The sequence below is a fragment of the Drosophila miranda genome, chromosome XR, assembly GCF_003369915.1.
Source record: "Drosophila miranda strain MSH22 chromosome XR, D.miranda_PacBio2.1, whole genome shotgun sequence".
NCBI lineage: Eukaryota > Metazoa > Arthropoda > Insecta > Diptera > Drosophilidae > Drosophila > Drosophila miranda.
Genome location: NC_046674.1, coordinates 5,208,683 through 5,230,367, shown reverse-complemented (window position 1 = coordinate 5,230,367; position 21,685 = coordinate 5,208,683). Strand labels below are relative to the sequence as shown.

Sequence of the window (21,685 nt, the reverse complement as noted above, 5' to 3'; positions counted from 1 at the left end):
AATAATGAAAATTGAATAAGTTTAGCGCAGTTCAGGTGAAAGATATCGTGGTTTTTTAAGTTCAGAGGAAAAATGGCATAGATCTACAGAAGAATTTACAATCAGTTATATTTGTCGACATTTACCTCAAGTCGTTGAACTGTTTAAATAGAGGGGGCTTAAGTGGGCTAGTTCATTTTTGTCATCGGTACATGTATATTTTATCGACAAGTCCGATAGTCACTGAACAGCTGCTCAAACGACAAGGAAAAAAATTTATTAGTTTAAGGCGTCTTTTTTGTATATGTATATTTTGTGATGGCGCCGCCCATTAAACGTGTTGTGGACCAAGCTAGTAATACGGGCCGCAGCAGTGGGAGCAACAACCACGCGACCAATTCCGTGGGCACTGGTACCGGCGCAGTGCCCAAACAGCAACAGACAAATTCAGGTGGAGCCGCCGCACCTGCCAACAGATCGGCACGTTCCAGACGCCATCAGGAGCATCTGGGAGAGCCAGACATGGACTTTGTGGAACCTCTGCAACGGGAAACACTAAAAACACTAAATGTGAGTTAACAAAAACTGCGAGGAGAGATTCTCTCATGCATTGCATTACAATTGATTGCCGCCCACAATTTTCGCTTGCGGCGTTGCCATGGCTTCATCCGGCCTCGCATCCTCTAAACGTACATAGTGGAAGAGGCCTCTCCGCTGTTCTCTTTCGATTTATAAATACATTTCAAACTCATCTCGGCCCCCGCCAGAAAAATTCGTGGCCGCCGACTGTTTCAGTAACAGAAACGAAACGAACGCAATCACAGCGGACAACGAATTTCGATTTGTCAAAGAACCACATATATAATATACATACATATACATATATATATATATATCTATACAGATATATTTATATATAGATACTAGTTGCAAAAATTACCACGTTTCTTATACTAATATTCCTGGTAATATTTACCTGCTGCTGCTTGAAGGATCTGCTGCAGCGAACTCGCATCACCAACGGGCAGATCCGCTCCCAGGAGGACCAACAGTCTGCCATATCAACAACCACATCGCCAGGAGTACAGCAACACCAGCGGGAGGCACTGCGTCATTTGGCTGCAGAGCATAACAGCTACGACCCAACAGGTAAGTCTCGGAAAAGTTTTTACTTGGCCCACACACTGAATGGTGCGCCAGTTCATGGTCTATAAATACACGAGGGCCACAAAAATAAATGACGTCTCTACGCTCCACGCCAGCCAGCAGCAGCCCACACTTATGCCCACACAATATTCTTCTCCCTTTTGCAGAGCAATTGCAGGAGCAGCAGCAGCGCTATTGCTTTCCCGTCCGGCCCGTGCAGCGAGTCCAGCATCAGCCGTCAACTGCTGCCCCGCCTTCCGCGTCGTCGGCCCTGCTACGTTTGCGTCAATCGACGCCCCCGAATGCCACAGTAGGTGTGGTCATACCCAACGCGACCACAACCAACGGCAACGAAGAGCACTTGATTCAGTTCGCCGGTGGACTGCAGACGCTTGTCCAACGATTGCTTGGCGTCGCCTTGGGCCCCCGAGGCGAAGGAGCTCGCCCACAGCTTGAGGTTTTTCGCTCGTTGATGGAATTCGATGATAATTTGAATAACAGCAGACTGCAAACGAACGGAATATTAGCGGAGCAGCTGAAGAACATGGTGCACGAGATCAATCCCAGCGTCGAGCAGGAAGAGGGCATTGTCAATTCCACCAGCCTGGAGGATGTGGCATTGAGTGAGGTAGGCCTTTCACTTTACATTTAATAAAATATGTATGTCATAAAGGCAGTGCTCTCTCCACCTATCACATTTCAGATGAGCGACAATCGCGCCCAGTCGATACAATCGCTTCATAGCGTCCTGGAGACGCCCACACCCGATGCAACACCTAGCTTCGATGAGCTGCAGCAGCGCCTGGATGCCTCCAATCGAAATATGCAGCATCTTCAGGATGAGCAGGCCAAGCTGGTGCACATTCAGAATATGGCCAAAACGCATCTTAGCGAGATGGAGCAGCTGCGCCAGCAGGCCAGCCACATGCCTCACTCGAGCAACGGCGGCGAGGGGCCCAACTATGAGTCGGTGCAACAGGTCCAGGACGACATGGCCTCGCTGGTGGGGCGCATGAAATGTCTCACCGCATTTATACATAATCAAAACGAGCTAAGCAGCGTCCTGGGTGACGACGGTCCAGAGATCCTGGCCGAGCAGGAGGCTCTGCAGGAGAAGCTCGAATCGTTGCGCAGTCAGCGCGAGGATATGCGGAATCTCGTCGATCAATTGAACATCATCAATCAATCGGCTAAGGAGACCTGTCAGGCAGTGAGAGAAGCCAAAAACGATACTCCACCACCGGCTAATCCGGTGCCGGCTCCGACTCCTGCCCCTGATCCAGTGTCCACCACGGATCGCGTGGTTCCCGTGGAGTATCAGCGTAATGTACCCATCCTGCGGCAGGAGGCGGCCAATGCCGCTCAGCGTGCACTGCACGCTCAGACCATGATTAACCAAAAGACGGCAGACATTGATGCCCTCAAGGCACAAATGGCCCGGCTCAAGGGCATGCTGAATACGGTCAGCCAGATTGAGGATACAACGCCGAGCGTCGGTGCCCTTTTAGAGCGGGAGCGGGAACTGGAGAGTGCGAGCATCGAACGACAGCTGCTCCCAGACGATCTTAACCATCGTGTGCACACCGTCAGCGATGTCACGTCGGAGCTGAGGGCCGAGACAGCCAGCCTGCAAAAGGAACGCGACCGTATCTTGGCCTTGAAGGCGGAGATCGAGCGACGCAAGCAGCAGGCGGCCGCCGCCGTCCAGATGGGCGAGGAGGCGCTGAAGAGAAGCAGCCTGACGCCGACGCCCACGCCCATGAGGCAGCGTGAAGAAGCGCATGAAGAGGAGCCCTCCGAGGTAGAGACCTCCTTGCAGGCCACTCCCCCTCGGGAGCAACTGCACGACGAATTGCGACTGCAGTGCGAGCGTCTGCGGAAGGAGTACGAGCAGAAGCAGCGCGAGCTCGAGCAACGCTACATGAATAGCAACAACACCACCTCGGAGGCAGACGACGAGGGCAACGATGACACCGATAGTGACAAGTACTTTGCCAATGTGCGCACGGCATCCTCGGCCACCCTGAAACGTGCTCCCTCGGCCAGCACAGTGGTGGAGCAGCGACGCGCGCAGCCAACCAACAACCCACCACCTCCTCCTATCCACAATGAGGAGGATCTCAATGTGACCATCGATACGCTGTCGCTTGGCAACGACAGCCTGCTCTCGAGCAGCGCTAGATCGCAGTACATGCCACCGCCCATGGCGCCAGTACAGGGTATGTGGGGTAAGTACAAACGCCACTTATGTGATCTGGTATTTATCTCTCGCTTGCAGCATCGCACAATGCCAGCAATGCCTGGCATGCTGCTCAGCAACCCATCTATGCCCAAGCGCAGCCCAGCAACGTAGAGTGCAAGTCAGCGCCGAATGCACCACAGGCCACATCCTCTAATGCCTCCGGCTCGAATACCGCGCCCGATGCCGTGATGTTGCAGCAGTTCATGCAGGCCCAGCAGATGCTCATCAACTCGGTCTGCCAGTGCAATCAGAGCTTGTGGCACCAGCAGCGTGAGATCGATAATCTCACCAATCAAGTGCATGCGGTAAGGGAAATCTCTCTGAATACTAAATCGGTCTGGGGCTAATGTTACTATCTTCGAGCAGCTCCAGGATCGCTTAAACGTTGCGGGATGTCAGGATCATAGCTACGGCTTGCGCTCAGAGTCTGTGCCGCCGCCGAACCTCTCGTTGGGGGCTCCCATTCTGGGCCAAATGCCCAACAATTTGTGCCTGGGCGGCAGTAACCACCGGGCCCAGTCTGAGCAGTTGTTCACTTTCGGCGCCCATCAAAGTGGCCACCAGAGCGCCTTTAGCAACTATCAGCGCAGCTGTCACCGTAATGGGGGAACGGCAGGAAGTGTGTACAGCACCAGTAGCGATGCCCATCAGCAGCAGCAGCAGCCGTTTCTCAACAATGCGGCCCCACCACCGCCACCGACACACTTCAACAACGAGACGCCGCTGTCTCCACCCTCATATCGCGCCAGTCCGGGACCCATCTTCATGAATCACCACAACAACACCATCCACCAGAACAATGCGAATCTGCGCACCCAGAATCAGCATGCCAACAATTTGCATTCGCTGCCAGTAGCTGGCGGAGGAGCAGCTGTCGCACCACCGCCACTGCAGCCGACGCTGAATAACCAGGTGCCGCCCGGCAATCGTGCCAACAACTACTGGGATAACTTCCGAAGGTAATGAGAACCCTGAATTACACTCTCGATTAGTAGTAGCTTGGGGCTTGTATTTGGTTTTTAGTTGGTTCTGAAGGGGGACGCAGAGAAAGCCAAAGAAATAAAATTATTAGAACCTTTGAGTGTTAATCAATTCATTTTCAATTCTGTCCTGCGGTAAGTGCAAAAAATGGTTCAATTAACAGAGTTGAAAGTGACTAATGACTGACCAGCCCTAATCCCTAATCCTTAATCCTTAACGAATCTAACAGTTTGATTGCTTTGTTTATTGCCTGCTTTCTATTAACCCATTAATATTTCTGCGCCTTTGCAGCTACTCACGGCAGAATCTGCTCTCCAACAAGAGCAATGAGGAGCTGAATGTGGACCATCAGCAGTATCGCCGTCAAAGGTCGCGTCTCAGCTATTTTCCGTCGCATGGTGCCGTGCCATGCTCGCGCAGCACCTCCGCCGCAAGCCTGTCTTTCCAACAACAACCGCAGCAGCAGCAACGGCAGCACCACTTCTTCGAGTCGTCTCCACTAGCAAGCTCTTTGCATGGCAGCAGCTGCATCAGCAACAGCAATAACCTAAACAATACCACTAGTGGGGGCAGAAAGCGGGACTGGCGGGACGATCCACAGCTCGTGGACGAGGACTTGGACGAGGTGGAGGAGAACAATGACAATGCCATCTATGGCGGTGGCAGGCGACGTAATCGTCGTCGTCCGGCGGCCTCCCCACTGCTTGATGATGATGCCGATCAGTCGAGCTCTTCCAATTTGGTCAACATGAACGTCAACTTCGGCAACAGTCCATTGTATCAGCGCAATAAGGTGCCGGCCAAGCCCTCAACTTCGGCAGTTTCACTAACACCACTACAGCAGCGTCATCTGCGCTTTGATTTCGAGCTGCCAGCGCAGTATATCGACTACGACTTGCCTCAGGCCGTGGCTGCTGCACCAGCGGCACCACCCATCGATCCTTCCGCCTTCAATCAGGAGGCAGGAGGAGTACCAGCGGATGAATCCAATGCTTTGGAGCAGAGCGAGGAGACCGCCTCCGAGGAACTGAATCGGAATCTGCTCGTTAATGCATTGAAAAACGATAAGTTCACGACCAAGTTCTACGAATCCATCAAGGAGGATGTCTACAGGCGGTTGGAAACGCTATTTGAGCAGCAGCAGCAGCAGCAACAGCAACATCATCAACAGCTGCAGCAGAGCCAGGAGACGCATAGCCTGAGGAAGGCCCTCAACCAGGGAACTTCCCCGCCTGCACAGGCGGCACAGGAGCAAGAGAACGAGGCAGAGAACGAAGCTTCTAATGCGGAGGGCACAGAAAGCCGCAGCGAAACACCTTTGGAGGTGATGAGCCTGCAGTTGGACAATGACAGGCCAGAGGACGAGAAGGGATCCCCTTCGAAGCCAGCCCAGAACGGGCACGCCCAAGCCCTGGAGCTGAGCGAGGCGGCATACGCAGGCTCCGGTTCCGCTTCTGCTGTTAGGACAGAGAACGAAGAGGTAAGAGAGGGAGTAATCTAAACAAGATCTGTGCAAAACTCATCCTTCGCTATTTTGCCAGCAAATAATTGAGGCGGCCCTTGAGCCTGCCACATCGGCGGGGACGGGGGCAGTGACCAGCGTGGAGCTGGCTCCGGATCACGAGCTGATCGAGTACATCATCAAGCGCATTCGCAACCAGACGCACAACAACACTATTATCAACGACTCCCTGCTGGCCGAGGTCTCCAAGCTGACGGCGACGGCCGCACAAAACTCTGCCGCCAATTGGGCTCAAAACACTTCCTCGCCCCTCATTTCGCCCAAGCGGATCTTCGCCAAGATTAAGAAAATGGATATACCTCGTCAACGGGATGAGTTCCTTATCTGGTATCGCTCGTATTTGGAGCAACTCTTTGTTGTGGAGCATCCGAAAGCAGACTGCCAAACCAAGTCACAAGTGTCCTCCACCAGCAGCCCCAAAAAGCAGACAAATAAGCGAGTGCGCAAGCAGTCTCAGTCCCAATCGCAGGACTCCAACAATGATGCCGATCTTGCCGAGGCTGACCAGAAGAATGTCTCCTCCTCCAACGGAAACGGGGAGCTCGAGTGCGAAAACAACGAGAATCCCGACGAGGAGGCTGATGCTGATACGCATGCGGATGGCCTCGCTGCCGGCGATTCGGGGGATGGGGGAAAGCAGGACATCAGTCTAAACTAGCTACGATATACCCAACCCTACGTACACACCCACACATACACATTCCTAATCGCACGTAAAACATAAGACACTTAGATATACACGCTAGGGGAATCCTCGCTCACTCTCCATCTTCATCGCTAGAAAGTGGTAAATTTTTGTTCGTGTTTCCGTTTAGTTTTCATTTCGCGTTTTAGTTAGTTGTATAACTACTTTAAATTACATTATAACAATTATATAAGCACTGACTATATGCAACATGGTGTCCTGAGGAGGATGTATTGCTCCCAGGCAGTCCGCGGGCCGTAAGATGCCAGGGCCCTGCTTCTAGGTAGTTTTGGGTTGGCTCCTTGTCTGGCTGGTTAGCTCCTCCAGCATGCGATAGTAGCAGTAGCGACTGTCGTAGTCCAAGTCGTACCAGAAGTTGACGGCGATGCATTTGTGGCTCTGGCGAACATGATGGAACCAGTAGTTGGGCAGGTACAGGACATCGCCAGCATGGACGCGCACTCTCAAAGGCTTGGCCCTAGCATACTCGGGATACTTGGCGAGGTCGGGGGCCAGCGGATCTATGCTGACCCACTCCGTTAGTAGTTCCACACCATCTTCGTCTGTCAGGGGATCTATATAAAACTGGCCAGAATCCGATGTCTTGTAGATGCCTGTGGGGTAAGTGCTGCGTGGAACACAGCTTAGCTGATATGGGGGTATGAGAATGAAGTCCTTATATCCCGATATCACACAGTACATATTCTCATAGGGATCTTTGTGCATGGAGGTGATGGCGCGCTCGTCCCCCAGCCAAAAGTTAACGGCGTCTGGTGGCTTATTAAAGGACTGTTGGGCAAAGTCCAAGTCACTTATGACCAAATCACTGCCCAGCTCCGGAAAGTCTTGGCTGAAATTTGAGTTTTGCTTCTGAACGTAGTGGATGGCACCCATTGGATCATCGAGGCGCTGCACGAGGTCCGACAGCTTCATTTGCTTCTCCAGTGGCAGGACAAAATACTCTCGCCCCTTCTGAGTGGCCAGACCATCTGCATAGCCATTCGGTGTGACGGCCACATCCACGATCTTGTCGTTCAGCTTCTTGATCAGGTAGTCCGGGGTCCATTTGCCAATGGCCGGCCAGGATAGCGCATTGCGGATGATGACTGGCGAGTTTTTGGCAAAGTAGTCTCGACAAAACTCCAAGGCAGTAGGTAGGTGGTCTAGCTCCGAAATGCTGCTCCCAATTCGCAGATCTTCTGCCTCTTGGAGTAGCAGATTAATGGCAGTTTCAATTTTTGACATGATATTGTATGCATAAGCCAGCTGTTCCATACACATCCGCACACTGTCCTCATACGTATACGCAATGAAACGATACACCTTTCAAGTGCTGTTAAGAAAAAAATATTCATGTATGATTATAAATTTAATTATAATTCATAAGTCGAGAGATAAAAGACTAGAATTCCACACATCAAAAATCAAATCTTATAATTATAAAGACAACGATAAACTAGTTGTTTCTAATCAAAAAGACAGAGATAGCTTTACGGGAAGAGCATGCAGTGAGAGCGAGAGACATATATGCTTAACTTTGGATAGCCGATAGTTTATTATTGAAGTGCAGTGGAATACGACCAGAAGAAACAACGATAAGTATCGATATGTGGATATACCAATATATTTAACAGACAGCTGCTACGACATATGGGAAAAAACATGTTGCGCCAGTAAAAATTGAATAAATTTAGACAAAATTCAATTAAACCGAATATTAGACTACCAGGAGTCGACGCCGATAACATGGCCGACTCAAAAACCAGCGATGGGGACGTCGAGGAGCAAGCATTCAACTGCATTGACGAGGCAAATGCGATCATCAACGATGTAAAGGCGCACGTAGCTGAAATATGCATCTCCTCCAAGCTGGCCAGCGATGCCACGCAGATATACCTGAACATACGGACCATAGAGAGTGCCACCTGCTGCGTGCAGGTCACCAGTCGTGGCTTCAAGATTGTCTCCTCCCAGTATGACACCGTAGATGCCGACAAGAGGATGGCTGCCAAGCTACACATCGATGAGGTGGAGGAAGCTGCTGCAGAGGAAGACGAGGAGATCTTTGAAACGCCCTATGCGTTGCTGGACAAGATAAGTCCTCGCTATGTGGAATCCTTCGGCAACCAACTGTGCCAGCAACTCAGGCAGCTGCAGCAGATGCGGACAGAGTTCCTCGAGGAGGAAGAAGAGGAGGAGGAGGAGGAAGAGGAGGACTAGTGACTGGAAGGAAAATCCGACCCGAGGCTGTATACTCTTTAGACAGAAGATTTTAATGTTAGTTTTATTTAATGTTTACTCGTAATGGTATCTCGTGCGTTTTCTGGAGTGGGTCGAGGTCGAGGCCCATCTCCGAAGTCTTAATATGTTTATGTGTGTGTGTACCATAAAGTATTCCCGCGAGAGTTGGTCATAGAATCGCTTCATTTTACCATAGAATATCTAATTATAGGGCCAACTCCTCCCGTTTCGCATGTAATATCGATGTAACATTGTCCTTGCTTAGCAAAAACCAAACACTCAATCCAAATCCCAAATTAGACTTTAAGGCGTTTCAAGAATAAAGATTGTGATTGCAGTTCCAAGTCTGTTAGTTTCCGCACCGTCGGCACCAGCTGCTCCACATGATCCTTGTAGCCAGTGCCGGTATTCAGATTCTTCTGCCCGTAGACCACCTTGCCGTCGAAATCGTTGACGGGCACTTCCATGGCCTTATCTACCTGCTGTATGGTTATGTTCAGATGGTCCTCGACCTCGGCCAGGAGGTTCGGCTCGTTGTACCAGATGCAGCAGCCGCGTACATCGGTCAGATTGGTGTTGCTGCAGTTGCGGCCACGCGACTTGCACCATTCGCCATGGTACCAGACCTTTTCCGGCACCGTGGACACCAGACTGATTGCTAGGCCCATGCGTTCGGCTCGACCAACGCGACCGATTCGGTGCACGTAGTTGGCTTTGTCATCGGGCAGCGTAACATTGATCACTGAAAATCGAACGGACAAAATTAGTAAAGAGCTAAAATTTTAAGTGGGAGAAACTCACTGAATGGCAATCCTGTGATATCCAGACCTCGAGCAGCCACATCTGTGCATATCAAGAACTTGACCTTCTGCTGCTTGAACATTTCCAGGTTCTGCTTGCGCTCCTGCGGTTTACGGTCGCCATGCAGGCAGACACAAGAGAATCGCTGGCCCCCGCGTTGCTTGAGGTACTGCTCCAGATTGTCGCAGTCCTGCTTGGTGCGACAAAAGATGATGGCGCGATCCATCTGATGCTTCTCAATGGCATGGAAGCAGTACTCGCCCTTTAAGAGTTTGACAGCCTGCGAATGGGTTTCCTGCGACGGATTGCTGGCGTGCACATTGTCGCGGTCGTGCACTCCGTCGGTGCGGATGGCCTGGCGGAGGGACTGCCAGCTTCGATCAGCCTGGGGATCCACCAAGCAGACCACATGGTGTACGGTTTCCGGCACGGCATCTTCTCCCTTCAGATCCACCCAGGTAGGGAAGTGCATCAAGCGCTCGGCCATCTTCTTAACCTCGAAGGCGTGCAGCGTGGCCGAGCAGACAATCATCTGGAGGCGGCGCCCTTCTGCCGTGATTTTTGGTATCTGCTTGTGCAAACGGTCGATGAGATCCGTGTAGCCCTGCTTGAGAAGGGCATCTGCCTCGTCCAGCACAAAGAAGCGACAATGGGTGAGCAGCACGTAGCCACTGTTAATCAACTCTTCCAGGCGACCGGGGGTGCCAACCACAATATGGATGCCCTGCTGGAGCTGCGCCTTCTGCTCATCCAATCTGACCCCGCCTATGAGCAGCAGTGAGCGCACTTCCGGATTACTCAAGTGGTACTTGAATTTCTCGATCTGATTATAGGTCTGTTCGGCCAGCTCCCGACTGGGCTCAATAATGATTGCTTGAGGAGCATTGGGGGCTGGTTTGGCGGCTGCAGCATTGGTGGTGGGACTGGCCAAGGGATTGGTTTTGCTATGCTCCGGTCCGGCCTGGCAGACACTTACGAATCCATTGCCTGGGCTGTACTTGAAGTCTGTTTTGCCAAAGTTGAACAACATTTCGGCGTTTTTTAGAACCACAGCCGGGTAAAATGTTTCCTTGCTTAGATTCTCTGGGACGCGAAAGGCCACGCCCAGACTCTGACCATTCTTGGTGAAGCTCACCTCCAGGCGCTGCAAGTCCAGGAGGCATCCAATGACGTCTGCCTTGCCAAAGGCTTCGCCGTAGTCGTCAAACTGCCGATTGTTCGACTTTTTGCCCGTTCCACCGAATCCGAACCCATGACGGCAGGTTCCCAAGTCCAGATTAGCCTGCTGTGTGGACCAGCCGACGCGGCACAGTCCCTCATCCGTTACTGCCGTCTCAAAGTAGAACTTTCCCTTGCCGCGAACTCCGGTGGTAGCACGGCATCCGTGCCACTCCTTAAACTCCCTCGACTGGCAGCGCAGTCCGTCGGGAGTAACAGCTAGCGCATTTCCGCGATCAAAAAAGGACATAGTCCATGGGGTCACAGCTGCTGCGGTGCCTCCGCCGCCTTTGCCACCTTTTCCCTCCTCGAGATCGCGCAGAGTCTCCCACACAATTTGCAAGATGGGCAGGCAGAAGGCTCCCGTTTTGCCAGATCCGGTTTCGGCGGCCATCAAGACATCGCCGCCTCCCAAGATGAGCGGTATGGCCTCCGCCTGCACATCTGTAGGCAGTCTGGAATTATACCAATTATTGTGAAATGTTTTAGCTCCATATGCATGTTCCTTACGTCCAGTCGGCTTCGTCGGTGGCCTTTCCCAGCTCCGGGAGAACGCCAAACTCTGAAAGTGAATATTTGTTTAACGAAAAGAATGCACACATTGCCAGGTACTCACCCTCAAAAGCGGTCATATTGTACTTTATTTATATTTTTTGTGTAAAAAAGCCGGCTGGTTAATTTTATTTTTAGCGATATATACCTATATCGATATATTTATCTATCGGTATTTGTTCGCTATAAATGATACGAGTTCGGCGGCAACATATGTACCTTTATTTTGAAAATATCAGTATTAGAGTCGACATCCGGTTTTGTTATTCTTGCTTTGATATCCTGCCTTTCTTCGTCCTTCGAGTGCTCCTTGATCATAAAATGCAATCATAACATTTCTTTAGGCCAAGATTACGTTCGAAAGGAAACACCATGAACCGAGGTTCACTCATGAACTAGCTTATGATGGTTCTGAATCAGTGCTGCAAAACAGAGGCTTGACAAACAGCTGTGATTTGGAGATGTTTGCCAGCACTCATATTTGTATACGCGTAAATCGCAGAGATTTTTTTTGTTGTATTGTAGGAATGCTTTGTAAAAGTGCTAATTAGTCGAGATAAGACATGTAAAATTGGTCGTATAAGATAAAATGTAAATGCAGACACAACTTGCCGCAAGTACAAATCAGTTGAACCATGTATTCAAGATTGCTAACGCCCGGACCTGTTCTGTTCTCCTGCATGTAGTAACTTTTTACTCGGAGGATGTACTTTCCAGTAGGCTGGCCCAAGCGGGTTAGTCTGGCACTGCCCGGAGAGAGTGCCAATATACGTCACATCTGCTGTGATGCCGTCAAAATACTCGTTGCCGCCGTGGGCGATGATTTTCTTGGAATCTGGTATGCGAATCCCCTGATACCCATTGCCTACTTTCGCAGGACGGAGGAGTCCCTGAAGCAGTTTGGGACGAACCTCTTGATTGTCTGGAAACCAGACTCTAGGCAGCTGGCTCTGCTCACCAGCGAGGGAGCCTTGCTGCTCTATCAGCTGGACTTCGATGCCAATGGCAGTGGCATACTGATGCAGGTGGATCCCCCAGCGGCCAGCCTCAAGAGGGACTCTGCGGAGCTGTTCATAAAGGAGAACATACCCCGGCTGAGCCTGAGGGAATTGTGCAGCGTCACCCTGGGATCTGTCATCACAACCGTCTGCTGTATCAGCCTGAGCGAGTTGCTGCTGGCCACCCAATCGTGTGAGCTTCTGCGTCTGCAGTGGACCCAACTGGAGTTGGCTGAGAACGAACAGGAGCTGCCTGCCCTGGCCTCCATCAAGCTGCGCGACATTCCTTTCTACGTTCAGCAACAGCAAGCGCCGGCCAAGAACTTCCCTCCTCTGGGCAATGACTCGTTTGTGGCCTCCTTGGAATACTCACCGTTCATTGGAGGCTGTGCGGCCGTTTTCAGCGACCGACGTGCCGCCTTTCTGATAGCCAATCACCTAAAGTTCGAGACGGATCACATGCACGGCTTTTGGGTGCAGGACGTCGAGGATGCGAGTATCTGCAGCGTGAATCACAAGTTCCGACTGCTGGCCTACGGCCAGGAAAGCTCGGCGGTCAATGTCTATGCGATTGACGATGCCACCGGAGGGTTAGAGTTTTCTCACCGGCTGACCCTCACAGAAAACGTGCTTCCTGGAAGCTTGGGCGCTGTGAATGAACTCAAGTGGAGTCCCGATGGTTGTGTTTTGGCTGTGAGCTGGGCCAATGGAGGATTGTCGCTCTGGAGCACCTTCGGCGCCCTGCTGATGTCCACGCTAAGCTGGGACTTTGGCCTCAATGTCGATCTACTGAAACAGAATCCCCTCAAGCTACGGCGCCTGGAATGGTCCACGGAGGGCTATCAGTTGTTCATGCTCATGAAAGAGGCGGAGAACCAGGCCAACAACGTTCTGCAGCTGCAGTTTGTGAAAAGTGCGCTCAGCATGAATCCCTGCATGACTGCCAATCCGCACATCCTTCTGCAGGGCGATGACTGCCTGTACATCAATCAGGGCAACAATCTGGAAGAAACCTATGGCGGCAACAAGTTTACATTTCCCTCGAGCGGAGGAGCCGATCAGCCGGAGGACGATTGCCTGGAGCTCAAGCATAGCTTGAACACAGGAAGCATCCTGACCGAGAGCAAGTACTGGACCCTGCTGCAGCTGCCCCTGAACTATGCATCCACCAATTGGCCCATCCGGTATGCTGCGATAGACAAGGACGGTCTTCACTTGGCCGTGGCTGGGCGCACGGGGCTGGCCCACTATTCCCTCATGACCAGGAAGTGGAAACTGTTTGGCAACGAGTCGCAGGAAAAGGACTTTGTGGTGTCTGGCGGGCTCCTGTGGTGGCACGGCTTCATTGTGATGGGCTGCTACTCCCTGCTGGACAGAACCGACGAGCTGCGCTGCTATCCTGCTGAATGCAAGCTGGACAATCAGTTTGGCCACAAGCTGCAGGTGCGGGCGCCTGTCATCAGTCTTAATGTCTTCCGCAACCAGCTGATCGTGCTCACAGCAGACGGCATCGTAAGCCTATTCCACATGTCCAAAAAGTCGGCCTACGCCATAGACATCGAGTGTGCGTATGAGCTAGATGTGAAGAGCATCTGCATCCACCCGGCCTGCATTGTGAGCCTGACGGTGACCAACCTCAAGAACGAACTGAAGCCCCAGGGACAGCAGCAGGACCAGGCCGAGACGATAATCGTGAATGTCTGCGGCCGCATCCTGATGATACAACGCGATGCCAACGAAAATGTGCCCAACACGCTCCTGGCCACCTGCCTGGCCAGCTGCGTCGAGTGCTTCTGGCTCTCCCACACCCTGGAGCGGTGTGCGATGAGGGATTGCCTCTGGCTGTACTCGGGAGCGCATGGAATGCGCGTGTGGCTGCCCATTCTGCCGCCTGGTCGGGAGAGAAGAGAGCAGGGCGGTGCCCAGCGACTGCACAGCTTCATGTCGAAGAGGATCATGCTGAGTTTCCCCCTCAAAGTGTATCCGCTGGTGATCCTGTTCGACAACGTGATTGTGCTGGGTGTGGAGAACGAGAGCACTCTGTACACCAACGAGTCGGCGTCTCATTTCTCAGTGCCGTTCGCCCTGATGGAGCGCAAGTCACAGATCTACCTGCACAAGGTGTTACGACAGCTGATCAAACGGAATCTGGGATACTCTGCGTGGGAGATAGCTCAATCGTGCCGCGCTTTGCCTTATTTCCCACACGCCCTGGAGCTGCTGCTGCACGAAGTTCTCGAGGAGGAGGCAACCAGCAAGCAACCCATACCAGACGCTCAGTTACCAAGCATTCTCGACTTTATCCGCGAGTTCCCCGTCTATCTGGAGACCATTGTCCAGTGTGCCAGGAAGACGGAGATTGCCCTGTGGCCCTATCTCTTCTCAATGGCGGGCAAGCCTAAGGAACTCTTCCAGCTCTGTCTGCAGTCGGAACAGCTGGACACTGCGGCCAGCTACCTGATCATCCTGCAGAACCTGGAGCCGTCGGTGGTCAGCAAGCAGTATGCCACAATGCTGCTGGACATTGCCCTGCAGCAGAGAAAGTGGGAGCTGGCCAAGGATCTGATTCGCTTCCTTAAGGCCATCGATCCGAACGAGATCGATTCGCCGCGCTCCTCGATGGTTGTCAACGTGAAGATTGCACCACCGCCGCAGGTGAACACCCAGCAGCAGGTCAATCAGAATGCAGATGCCTTTAACATGGTACTGGGCCCGATTGCCAGGGAGCGGAGTTTCTCCACCACAGTGACCAGTAACCTGCCCAAGGACAAGCAGGCGGCTGGCTCTGGGGGCGGAATGGCGGTAACACCCATCGGCGAGACGAGCAGCTCGGGGGCGCCTTCGGTCGTGCGTCGGCGATCCACGAAGCAACGGGAAACGTTCTGCATTGACCTGATCCTGCAGCGACATGCCAGACAGTTGCTCCAGAACTACAAGCTCATGGATCTGGGCTATATGTGCGCATATCTGGATTTCCATTTGGTCACCTGGCTATCGCAAGAGGCAGAGCGGACAGCCAAGCTGGACGATTTCGCTTGCGCTCTGCAGGCTCTCCACGAAGAACTACAGCTGCCCAGTCCGTTTCCACCTTCGGGCAAGGATGAATTTGCCCAGCTAAGGGGAACCCTCCGGCAGGCGGGCGGGGGTTCATCGCAGACCTCCGAGTCGGGCTACTTCAGCCTGGCCACGCCCAATGGAGCAGCAACGCAGTCGCCCCAGCTGCAGCCCAGCATTAAGGAAGAGGAGGAGCTGCAGCACAGCTCGCTGCCCATCTTGAAAGCTCGGTCCAGCTCGCAGTTATCCTTCGACAACTTCCGCTACCGCAGACTGTACTCTCTGCCGGCTTCCGAGGAAGACCTACTGGCCGATCCGCTGCCCGAAAAGCTGTCTATCAAACTGCGGTACCTGCTCCAGCTGTTCATCGAGGCCAACTGCACGGACTACGCCCTGGTGCTGTCCATACTGCTGCAGGATGCCGCCTCAATCTCCCGGATAGTGAATGTAATCATACGCAGCGAGTCGGTAAACTCCTGCAAGCGAACGGAGGCGGCTCTGAAGCAGCTCAGCCAATGGACCTTCGAGCACAACGGCTCGCTCTATCGAGGCTTCGTGATGACGCTGCAGCCACACATCTATCTGCTCGAACAGTACATCCAGTCGCTGGGGGATGCTTCCTCCTCTTCCAGCCATGACGCCAGCGCCGGAAATGATTTGACGGCTGACTCCGCGGCCGTGCTAGATAACGACGAAAGCGACTTTGTGCCAAAATTGCAGCAGGCGAATGGAAATCAGTGGAAGATGGACTTGATGCCGGCACACCAGCGCCTGACGCGGCATGCCAGCCTCGAGTCCAACGGCAATGCAGGTCCAACATCCGGCGGCTCTGCCCAGTCCACGCCCACGCAGCAGCGGCTGCTCCGGCAGAACAGTCGGGATCGGGAAGGCTGCCGCCTAATGTAAATCACATACTCGATGCAAAGACGTAAACCCGTACATATGTACATTAATGTATGTTTTGTAACTTTTGCGGTGAAAAGTTGTTTTGTTGCTCGTAAATCGTAATTTGTTGAATTGTTCGTAAATTGTAAGCCACACACACAACACATAAACACACGCATGGACAACGAAACAAACAATTGTATAACTGTATTGTACTGTATGATGCATACGTAACATAATTCATAATTTAGTAGATGAAATTTTCTGCAATATTTGTTAATTAAAATTATACAAACCATACACTTAAATATACAAAACATAACTATATTTTTACTAATAAAAATCAAAAACATATTTAACAGTGGCTGCCTAAAGACTATTCTATCGATTTATCGATAATACAATATTTTGTACGGACACACCAGGCAAAGTGGGACGAAAAACCCACATTCGATTCTGTTTTTGCTCAAAAGATAGCCCAAGCAATGACCCATTGTTTGCTTTCCTTGTTAGCACTTTGTTTTTCGCTGATCACTTGGTCGATGATCGGCTGACAAAGTTTCTTTTGCCGTATGCTACAAGTATGCTCTACATACTCTGTCTCAAGCTCTAACGCCTGAACAAAGTCCCTTATGGCGTTTTGTTTAATTTCAAATTTGTTCCTTTCTCCCATTGTGATATCGCGACACATTGATGCTCGAATCGAGATGCACAAGCGAATGCTGCTAAAGAGATTGCATAAGAATTGGAAAAACCACATACATTGCGGGTCGCATCATTTACCCCCATCATTTAAAAAAGCTGCCCAACGTGGCTTTATGTTTTCGATTTCGTCAGAACACTAGCGAAGATGAAATTGTTCGGATCAGCGATAGATCGGGTGTGCTCTTTTATATATTTTTTTCGAGAGCATATCGCTTTGGCAAAACGTTATGGGGCTCTGTTTTGAGATTTTTGTTCCACCCATTTGCCATTTCCAGTGCCTTTTCTGCCTATCCGCTATACGGTTGTTAAAGTTAATCGCTGTGACTGATTCATTACGTGCAGTGCTTGATTTGCTAATGCAGGTGGATAGTTAGTCCGTGTCCGTGTCCGTGTTTTGTTGGCTGTGAATTGGAAGTTTTCCAGCAAGTTTTGCCGTGGAAATTCTCAAAGTTCGAAGGCAACCAACACACAGCATCAGCTGGGGACAGGGACAGGGACGGGCACGGGCACGGGCATGGGGAGCTTACAATAAAACCGTAACTTTTACAGAGTGTAATCACTGTAATGTTACGATGCGACAGGCCAAGAGTCCTAGAACTTACCCTGCCATCTCATCTCTCCCTCTCAAACGTCGGGGGGCCCCCGGGGCGTAATATCTAAGTTGAAAGGCAGGAATTCGTGTACCTCACATCCGGCCTGCGGCTGCTGGCTGCTGACTGCTGGCTGGTCGGAAGAATAACTATTGACGCTGCACCGGAGAGCGGGAAAAAGTTATGGAAGCAAAGGGCGCAACGGCAGCATATAAATAAAAGCATCAACACCAGACACATTGCAGCGGAAGTCGTCGCCGTCATCGTCAAGTGCGCAGAAATTTTTTAAAAACTTTTACAAATTCTTTATATTGTGGCCAGGAGGAGCAGCCGAAGCCAAAGCCGAAGCTGGAGCCAGAGCCAGAGCCGCTGGCGTTGAAGCAGAGAGAGCAACGACAATAACAACTGTAATAATGCCGCAGACAACACAACATCCAACAGCAGCAGCAGCAGCAGCAGTAGCAACAACAGCAGCAACGTCTCTGCCACAGCCACTACAATGTAATCAACAACGCCACATGCGACGCTCGTCCTCCTGGCTGGCTGGGGCTGTCCCGGCAAGTCCTAGGGCTGGAGGGTAAAGTTAGGGCGAACTTGAAGGCACAGTATTGGGTCGGAAAGTGGCTGGTAGACCACTCAAGGGCTGGGGATGCCGATGTACTAGGTGTTGTTGTAACAAGTTTTCTCCAAATATCTGATGAAAATGCGAGTTGCCTTGGCGATTTTGATGAATTCCTTAATATACGAGCGAGTATTACACCCAAATATGCATGGTAGCCTGTGTGTGTGACTGTACATTTTATAGCTGGAACTGCAGTCTGAGTTACAGCTGCGGCTCGTCTCTTCCTCTTACTCTCTATCTGTCTCTATCTGTCTCTGGTTCCCTATGCAAACGAATGGCATGTAAGCTGGCTGCCTGTCTGCGGTTGCAATAAAAGTCTCCCGTCGGCCATAACAACATTAAAATATGTTCGGGCATTTATTTCAAGGAATACTGCCCAGACTTAAGGCCCAAAAGCTAAAACTTATCCGCTCATCTGGTAACTGTTCTTGGGGAATATCGATTGCAGAATGTGAGTCCTTAACAAGTGATGCACCCATCGATACTTTGAGTTAATTAAGGAACTCGGTACACTTTACCATTTAGGAGCTCTGACATGATTATGGTGTCTCGAGGAAAACTGTAGACTCTATCGATCGCAGGAAACACATGTGGATTGACGATATCGATAAGAAGATTCATTCGGGGATTCCCCATCAAAATCCTCGGGAAAGCACGTGGCATGGGCACTCGTATTATCTTCAAGTACATAACACTTGCTTTTCAATTTGGCCCAAACACAATTTGTTTATTTGTCTTGGCACCCTTTTCACCAACCCTACCCCTTCCCCTTCTCCCTCCCTTGGTGTTTTTGTGTTGCTGTTGCTGTTATGCGAAAAGTTTTTGTGAGCTTGTTGTTGGGGTGAAATTTTCGTTTTAAAAACCCGAAACCAAAAACAATTTCATTAGCATAGATTACGAGTCATTCAGACAAAACAACGGCTTGCATTTCAAATGAACCCCCACCAGAAGCAGACAGTGCCACACAGAAGGATGTGCCTCAATCTGCTGTGCAGCTCAATGGAAGTGAGCTGAACATAACCTCAAACAGTGGCTGCCACTGCCATTGCCACTGCCACTGCCACTGCAAACTCTTCCCAAATTGCTTCCCCTGATGGCCTCTGTTCCTCCTACTGCTGTCCCACCACTGGTTCCATGGAGTCTAGTATTTTTTGGTGTAAAAATTTCTAAATTGTACATTCATTGCATTTGCATTTTACAAGTAAATCCCCAACTGCCAATCTAATGCATGTTGCAAACGCTTCCCCAACTCGATTCATTCCATTCCCCATCTGTGTGTCTGTCTGTTTCTCCATCTATCTGTTTGTTTGTAGCCAGTCAACCGTCTAACCATTCGTCCAGGAACCCGATCCCCGACACAGACAAAGACACTAAAACACACATAGTACTATAGAGACGGAGCCCGGACCCACCCCCGATCCTCGATCCCCGACCCCCGGCACCCGACCTTTCCTTTCATGTCTATGCCGGCGCTTTTGTGTAAAACACTAAAAAGTCTACACTTTTCTTCGTTTTTCGTCTTTTTCTCGCCCCAAACTTTTGCTGCAACTTCAACTTTGAACTAACACGAGGCGGAGAGGCCCGGCCCAGCCCCAGCCCCAGCCCCAGCCCCAGCCCCAGCGCCAGCCCCAGCCCCTCGCATCCACCTCATCCGTTCACCAAAAACATAATAAAAGCTCAAAATGCAGCCAGAACAAGGACGATGGCGAGGGCGAGGACGTGAACGGAGACGAGTCCCCGAAAAACTTTTCCTCCCAAAAATCACGGAATCAACTTGCACTGCAGTCCATTGCCAGCAACGCCGCTCCATCTCCATCTGCAGTTCTGTTCCTGTTGTTGTCCCTACATCGTTAGCTGCATTGAAGTTTGCTCCTCTCAGCCCCCAGGCCAAGCCAGGCCAGGCCAGGGCAGGTCCTGCCTGGGTCCGGCGTTCGAATTGCTTTTTGCGAGCATGAATAGATAAATACGCTGAGCAGTAGCACCAACTGGTAGGTGTTGGTAGCATTCCCTGCAGCAGCAGCCTCCCTTCGTTTCTGGCTTTGGCCTGAGTCCTCAGCCTGTCTGGGCGAAATTTGAAAACCGCAAAACTGTCTGCCACACTGCGAGAAATGCTGAACTCCTTCTGCAGAGCTCCATTTCTGTTACCTATCTTCAGGTATCTGCACAGATCAAAAGATCTTTAAAATATTCTTTATATTCAAGCTCAAAAATCTATTTTGATCCTAAACGTCCATCCTCCATCGGAGAACTCTATCTTTTCTCGCAGTGTTCCCTATTCAGAGCAGTGCGGAGGAGGGGTGGCTAGGTGTCTAAAGATGTCCATCGCAACTGTCGAACTTTATTTATTTCGCTAAGGCTAAAAGCTCACAATAGAAACGTTAATGGCAACGTCCGACTCCGACCCCGGGCGGGGATTTGAGGGCGTCCGTAACAGAGTTTCCGTTGCTGCCTTGAGGCGGCTCTCCGTCTCTCGGTCTCTTCCCGTCGCTGGACCACACATTACCACCTTGTGGATGGATGGATAAATGAATGTACGGTATGAATGCCCCGTACTCTTCAACAAAAGAATTGCCAAAGTTTTGGTTGTTGTTTTCCCCCACTCGCCAGGCACCTGGAGTGTGCGTGTGCGTGTGCGTGTGCGTGTGCGTGTGCCATGTAAATGTTAATGCCTTGTGCTCTTGCTCACCTACAACGTACCACACTGCCCCCAGCAGCAGCAGCAGTGATGGGTGCTGGGGCAGCGTTTTATCACGTGTCAGCAACAGCATTGACGTCGACTTGCTACACACACGCTGGCTTCCCCTCCTTGGCTGGAGATGGACACGTGAGGAATGGGCCAGCTCATGTAAATCAGAGCTGGGAATGCCACGATTTGTGCCCACAGCTTGATGACAAACGGGTTTTCACAGCTCCTCTGGTGGGAGCTCCATACGCATTGCATAGGATGAAATATTAAACTATCTGTCATCATAACTGGCAAATGTGAGGAGTATTATGGAGTTATTAATGGAAAATAAAGCAAATAAATAATCAATATACAATTCAAAGTACAATTAATCGCATTCTATTCCGAAATATCGATCGATAAACGCAGCCGATGATCGCTTGGCTCCTTATTCCATCTCTATGCGCAGCCAAGTCTTTCACGTTGCACCCAGATTATATTGCCTACTTTTGTGCTCCCGGCCAAAGTTTTTTCTGGTCTGACAAGCTGCTGTTGCTGCCTTCTCCTGCTGCTAGTGCTGCCTGCTGTCGCACACTGACCTCTTGAACCTATACATTAGCAAACCAAAATCAGAGACGGGGCCAAAATAACGTAACGTAACGTTACACGTAACGTGAGGGGGCATTAGAAGCAGCCATTGAACAGGAGCAGGAGCAGGAGCAGGAGCCGGAGCCGGAGCAGGAGCTCCACCCGCTTTGCCTTTGGCTTTGCCGTTGCCTTTTCTGTCACTGAGGTGCAA

General features: G+C 51.1%; 5 protein-coding genes across 7 annotated transcripts; 3 read left to right on the top strand and 2 right to left on the bottom strand.

Annotated features, from left to right (window-relative positions):
- Positions 1–211: 211 nt before the first annotated feature.
- On the top strand, positions 212–6,760 carry LOC108151362. The gene is made up of 8 exons (XM_017279921.2): positions 212–549; positions 972–1,128; positions 1,293–1,753; positions 1,829–3,353; positions 3,404–3,672; positions 3,734–4,326; positions 4,640–5,828; positions 5,890–6,760. The coding sequence occupies exons 1-8, from the start codon at positions 298–300 to the stop codon at positions 6,526–6,528; spliced, it is 5,085 nt and encodes a 1,694-aa protein (XP_017135410.1). The 5' UTR covers positions 212–297; the 3' UTR covers positions 6,529–6,760.
- Positions 6,761–6,788: 28 nt separating this feature from the next.
- LOC108151366 (bifunctional peptidase and (3S)-lysyl hydroxylase Jmjd7) lies at positions 6,789–7,993 on the bottom strand. The gene has a single exon (XM_017279926.2). The coding sequence runs from the start codon at positions 7,834–7,836 to the stop codon at positions 6,835–6,837; it is 1,002 nt and encodes a 333-aa protein (XP_017135415.1). The 5' UTR covers positions 7,837–7,993; the 3' UTR covers positions 6,789–6,834.
- A 178-nt stretch (positions 7,994–8,171) lies between these two features.
- LOC108151367 (GSK3-beta interaction protein) lies at positions 8,172–9,133 on the top strand. Its single transcript, XM_017279927.2, has one exon. It carries the CDS (start codon positions 8,302–8,304, stop codon positions 8,773–8,775), a length of 474 nt encoding a protein of 157 aa, XP_017135416.1. The 5' UTR covers positions 8,172–8,301; the 3' UTR covers positions 8,776–9,133.
- On the bottom strand, positions 8,826–11,543 carry LOC108151365 (ATP-dependent RNA helicase Ddx1). Its single transcript, XM_017279925.2, has 4 exons — positions 11,432–11,543; positions 11,326–11,377; positions 9,598–11,270; positions 8,826–9,538 (listed from the first exon to the last, which is right to left on the bottom strand). The coding sequence occupies exons 1-4, from the start codon at positions 11,445–11,447 to the stop codon at positions 9,093–9,095; spliced, it is 2,187 nt and encodes a 728-aa protein (XP_017135414.1). The 5' UTR covers positions 11,448–11,543; the 3' UTR covers positions 8,826–9,092.
- A 269-nt stretch (positions 11,544–11,812) lies between these two features.
- On the top strand, positions 11,813–16,658 carry LOC108151363 (guanine nucleotide exchange factor subunit Rich). 3 transcript variants are annotated; one of them, XM_017279924.2, is made up of 2 exons: positions 11,813–11,980; positions 12,054–16,658. In XM_017279924.2, exon 2 carries the CDS (start codon positions 12,072–12,074, stop codon positions 16,323–16,325), a length of 4,254 nt encoding a protein of 1,417 aa, XP_017135413.1. In that variant the 5' UTR covers positions 11,813–11,980; positions 12,054–12,071; the 3' UTR covers positions 16,326–16,658. The 3 variants fall into 3 exon arrangements, with proteins under 3 accessions (XP_017135413.1, XP_017135411.1, XP_017135412.1); XM_017279922.2 differs by having other exon boundaries at positions 11,813–11,984; XM_017279923.2 differs by having other exon boundaries at positions 11,814–11,958.
- The last annotated feature ends 5,027 nt before the right edge of the window (positions 16,659–21,685 follow it).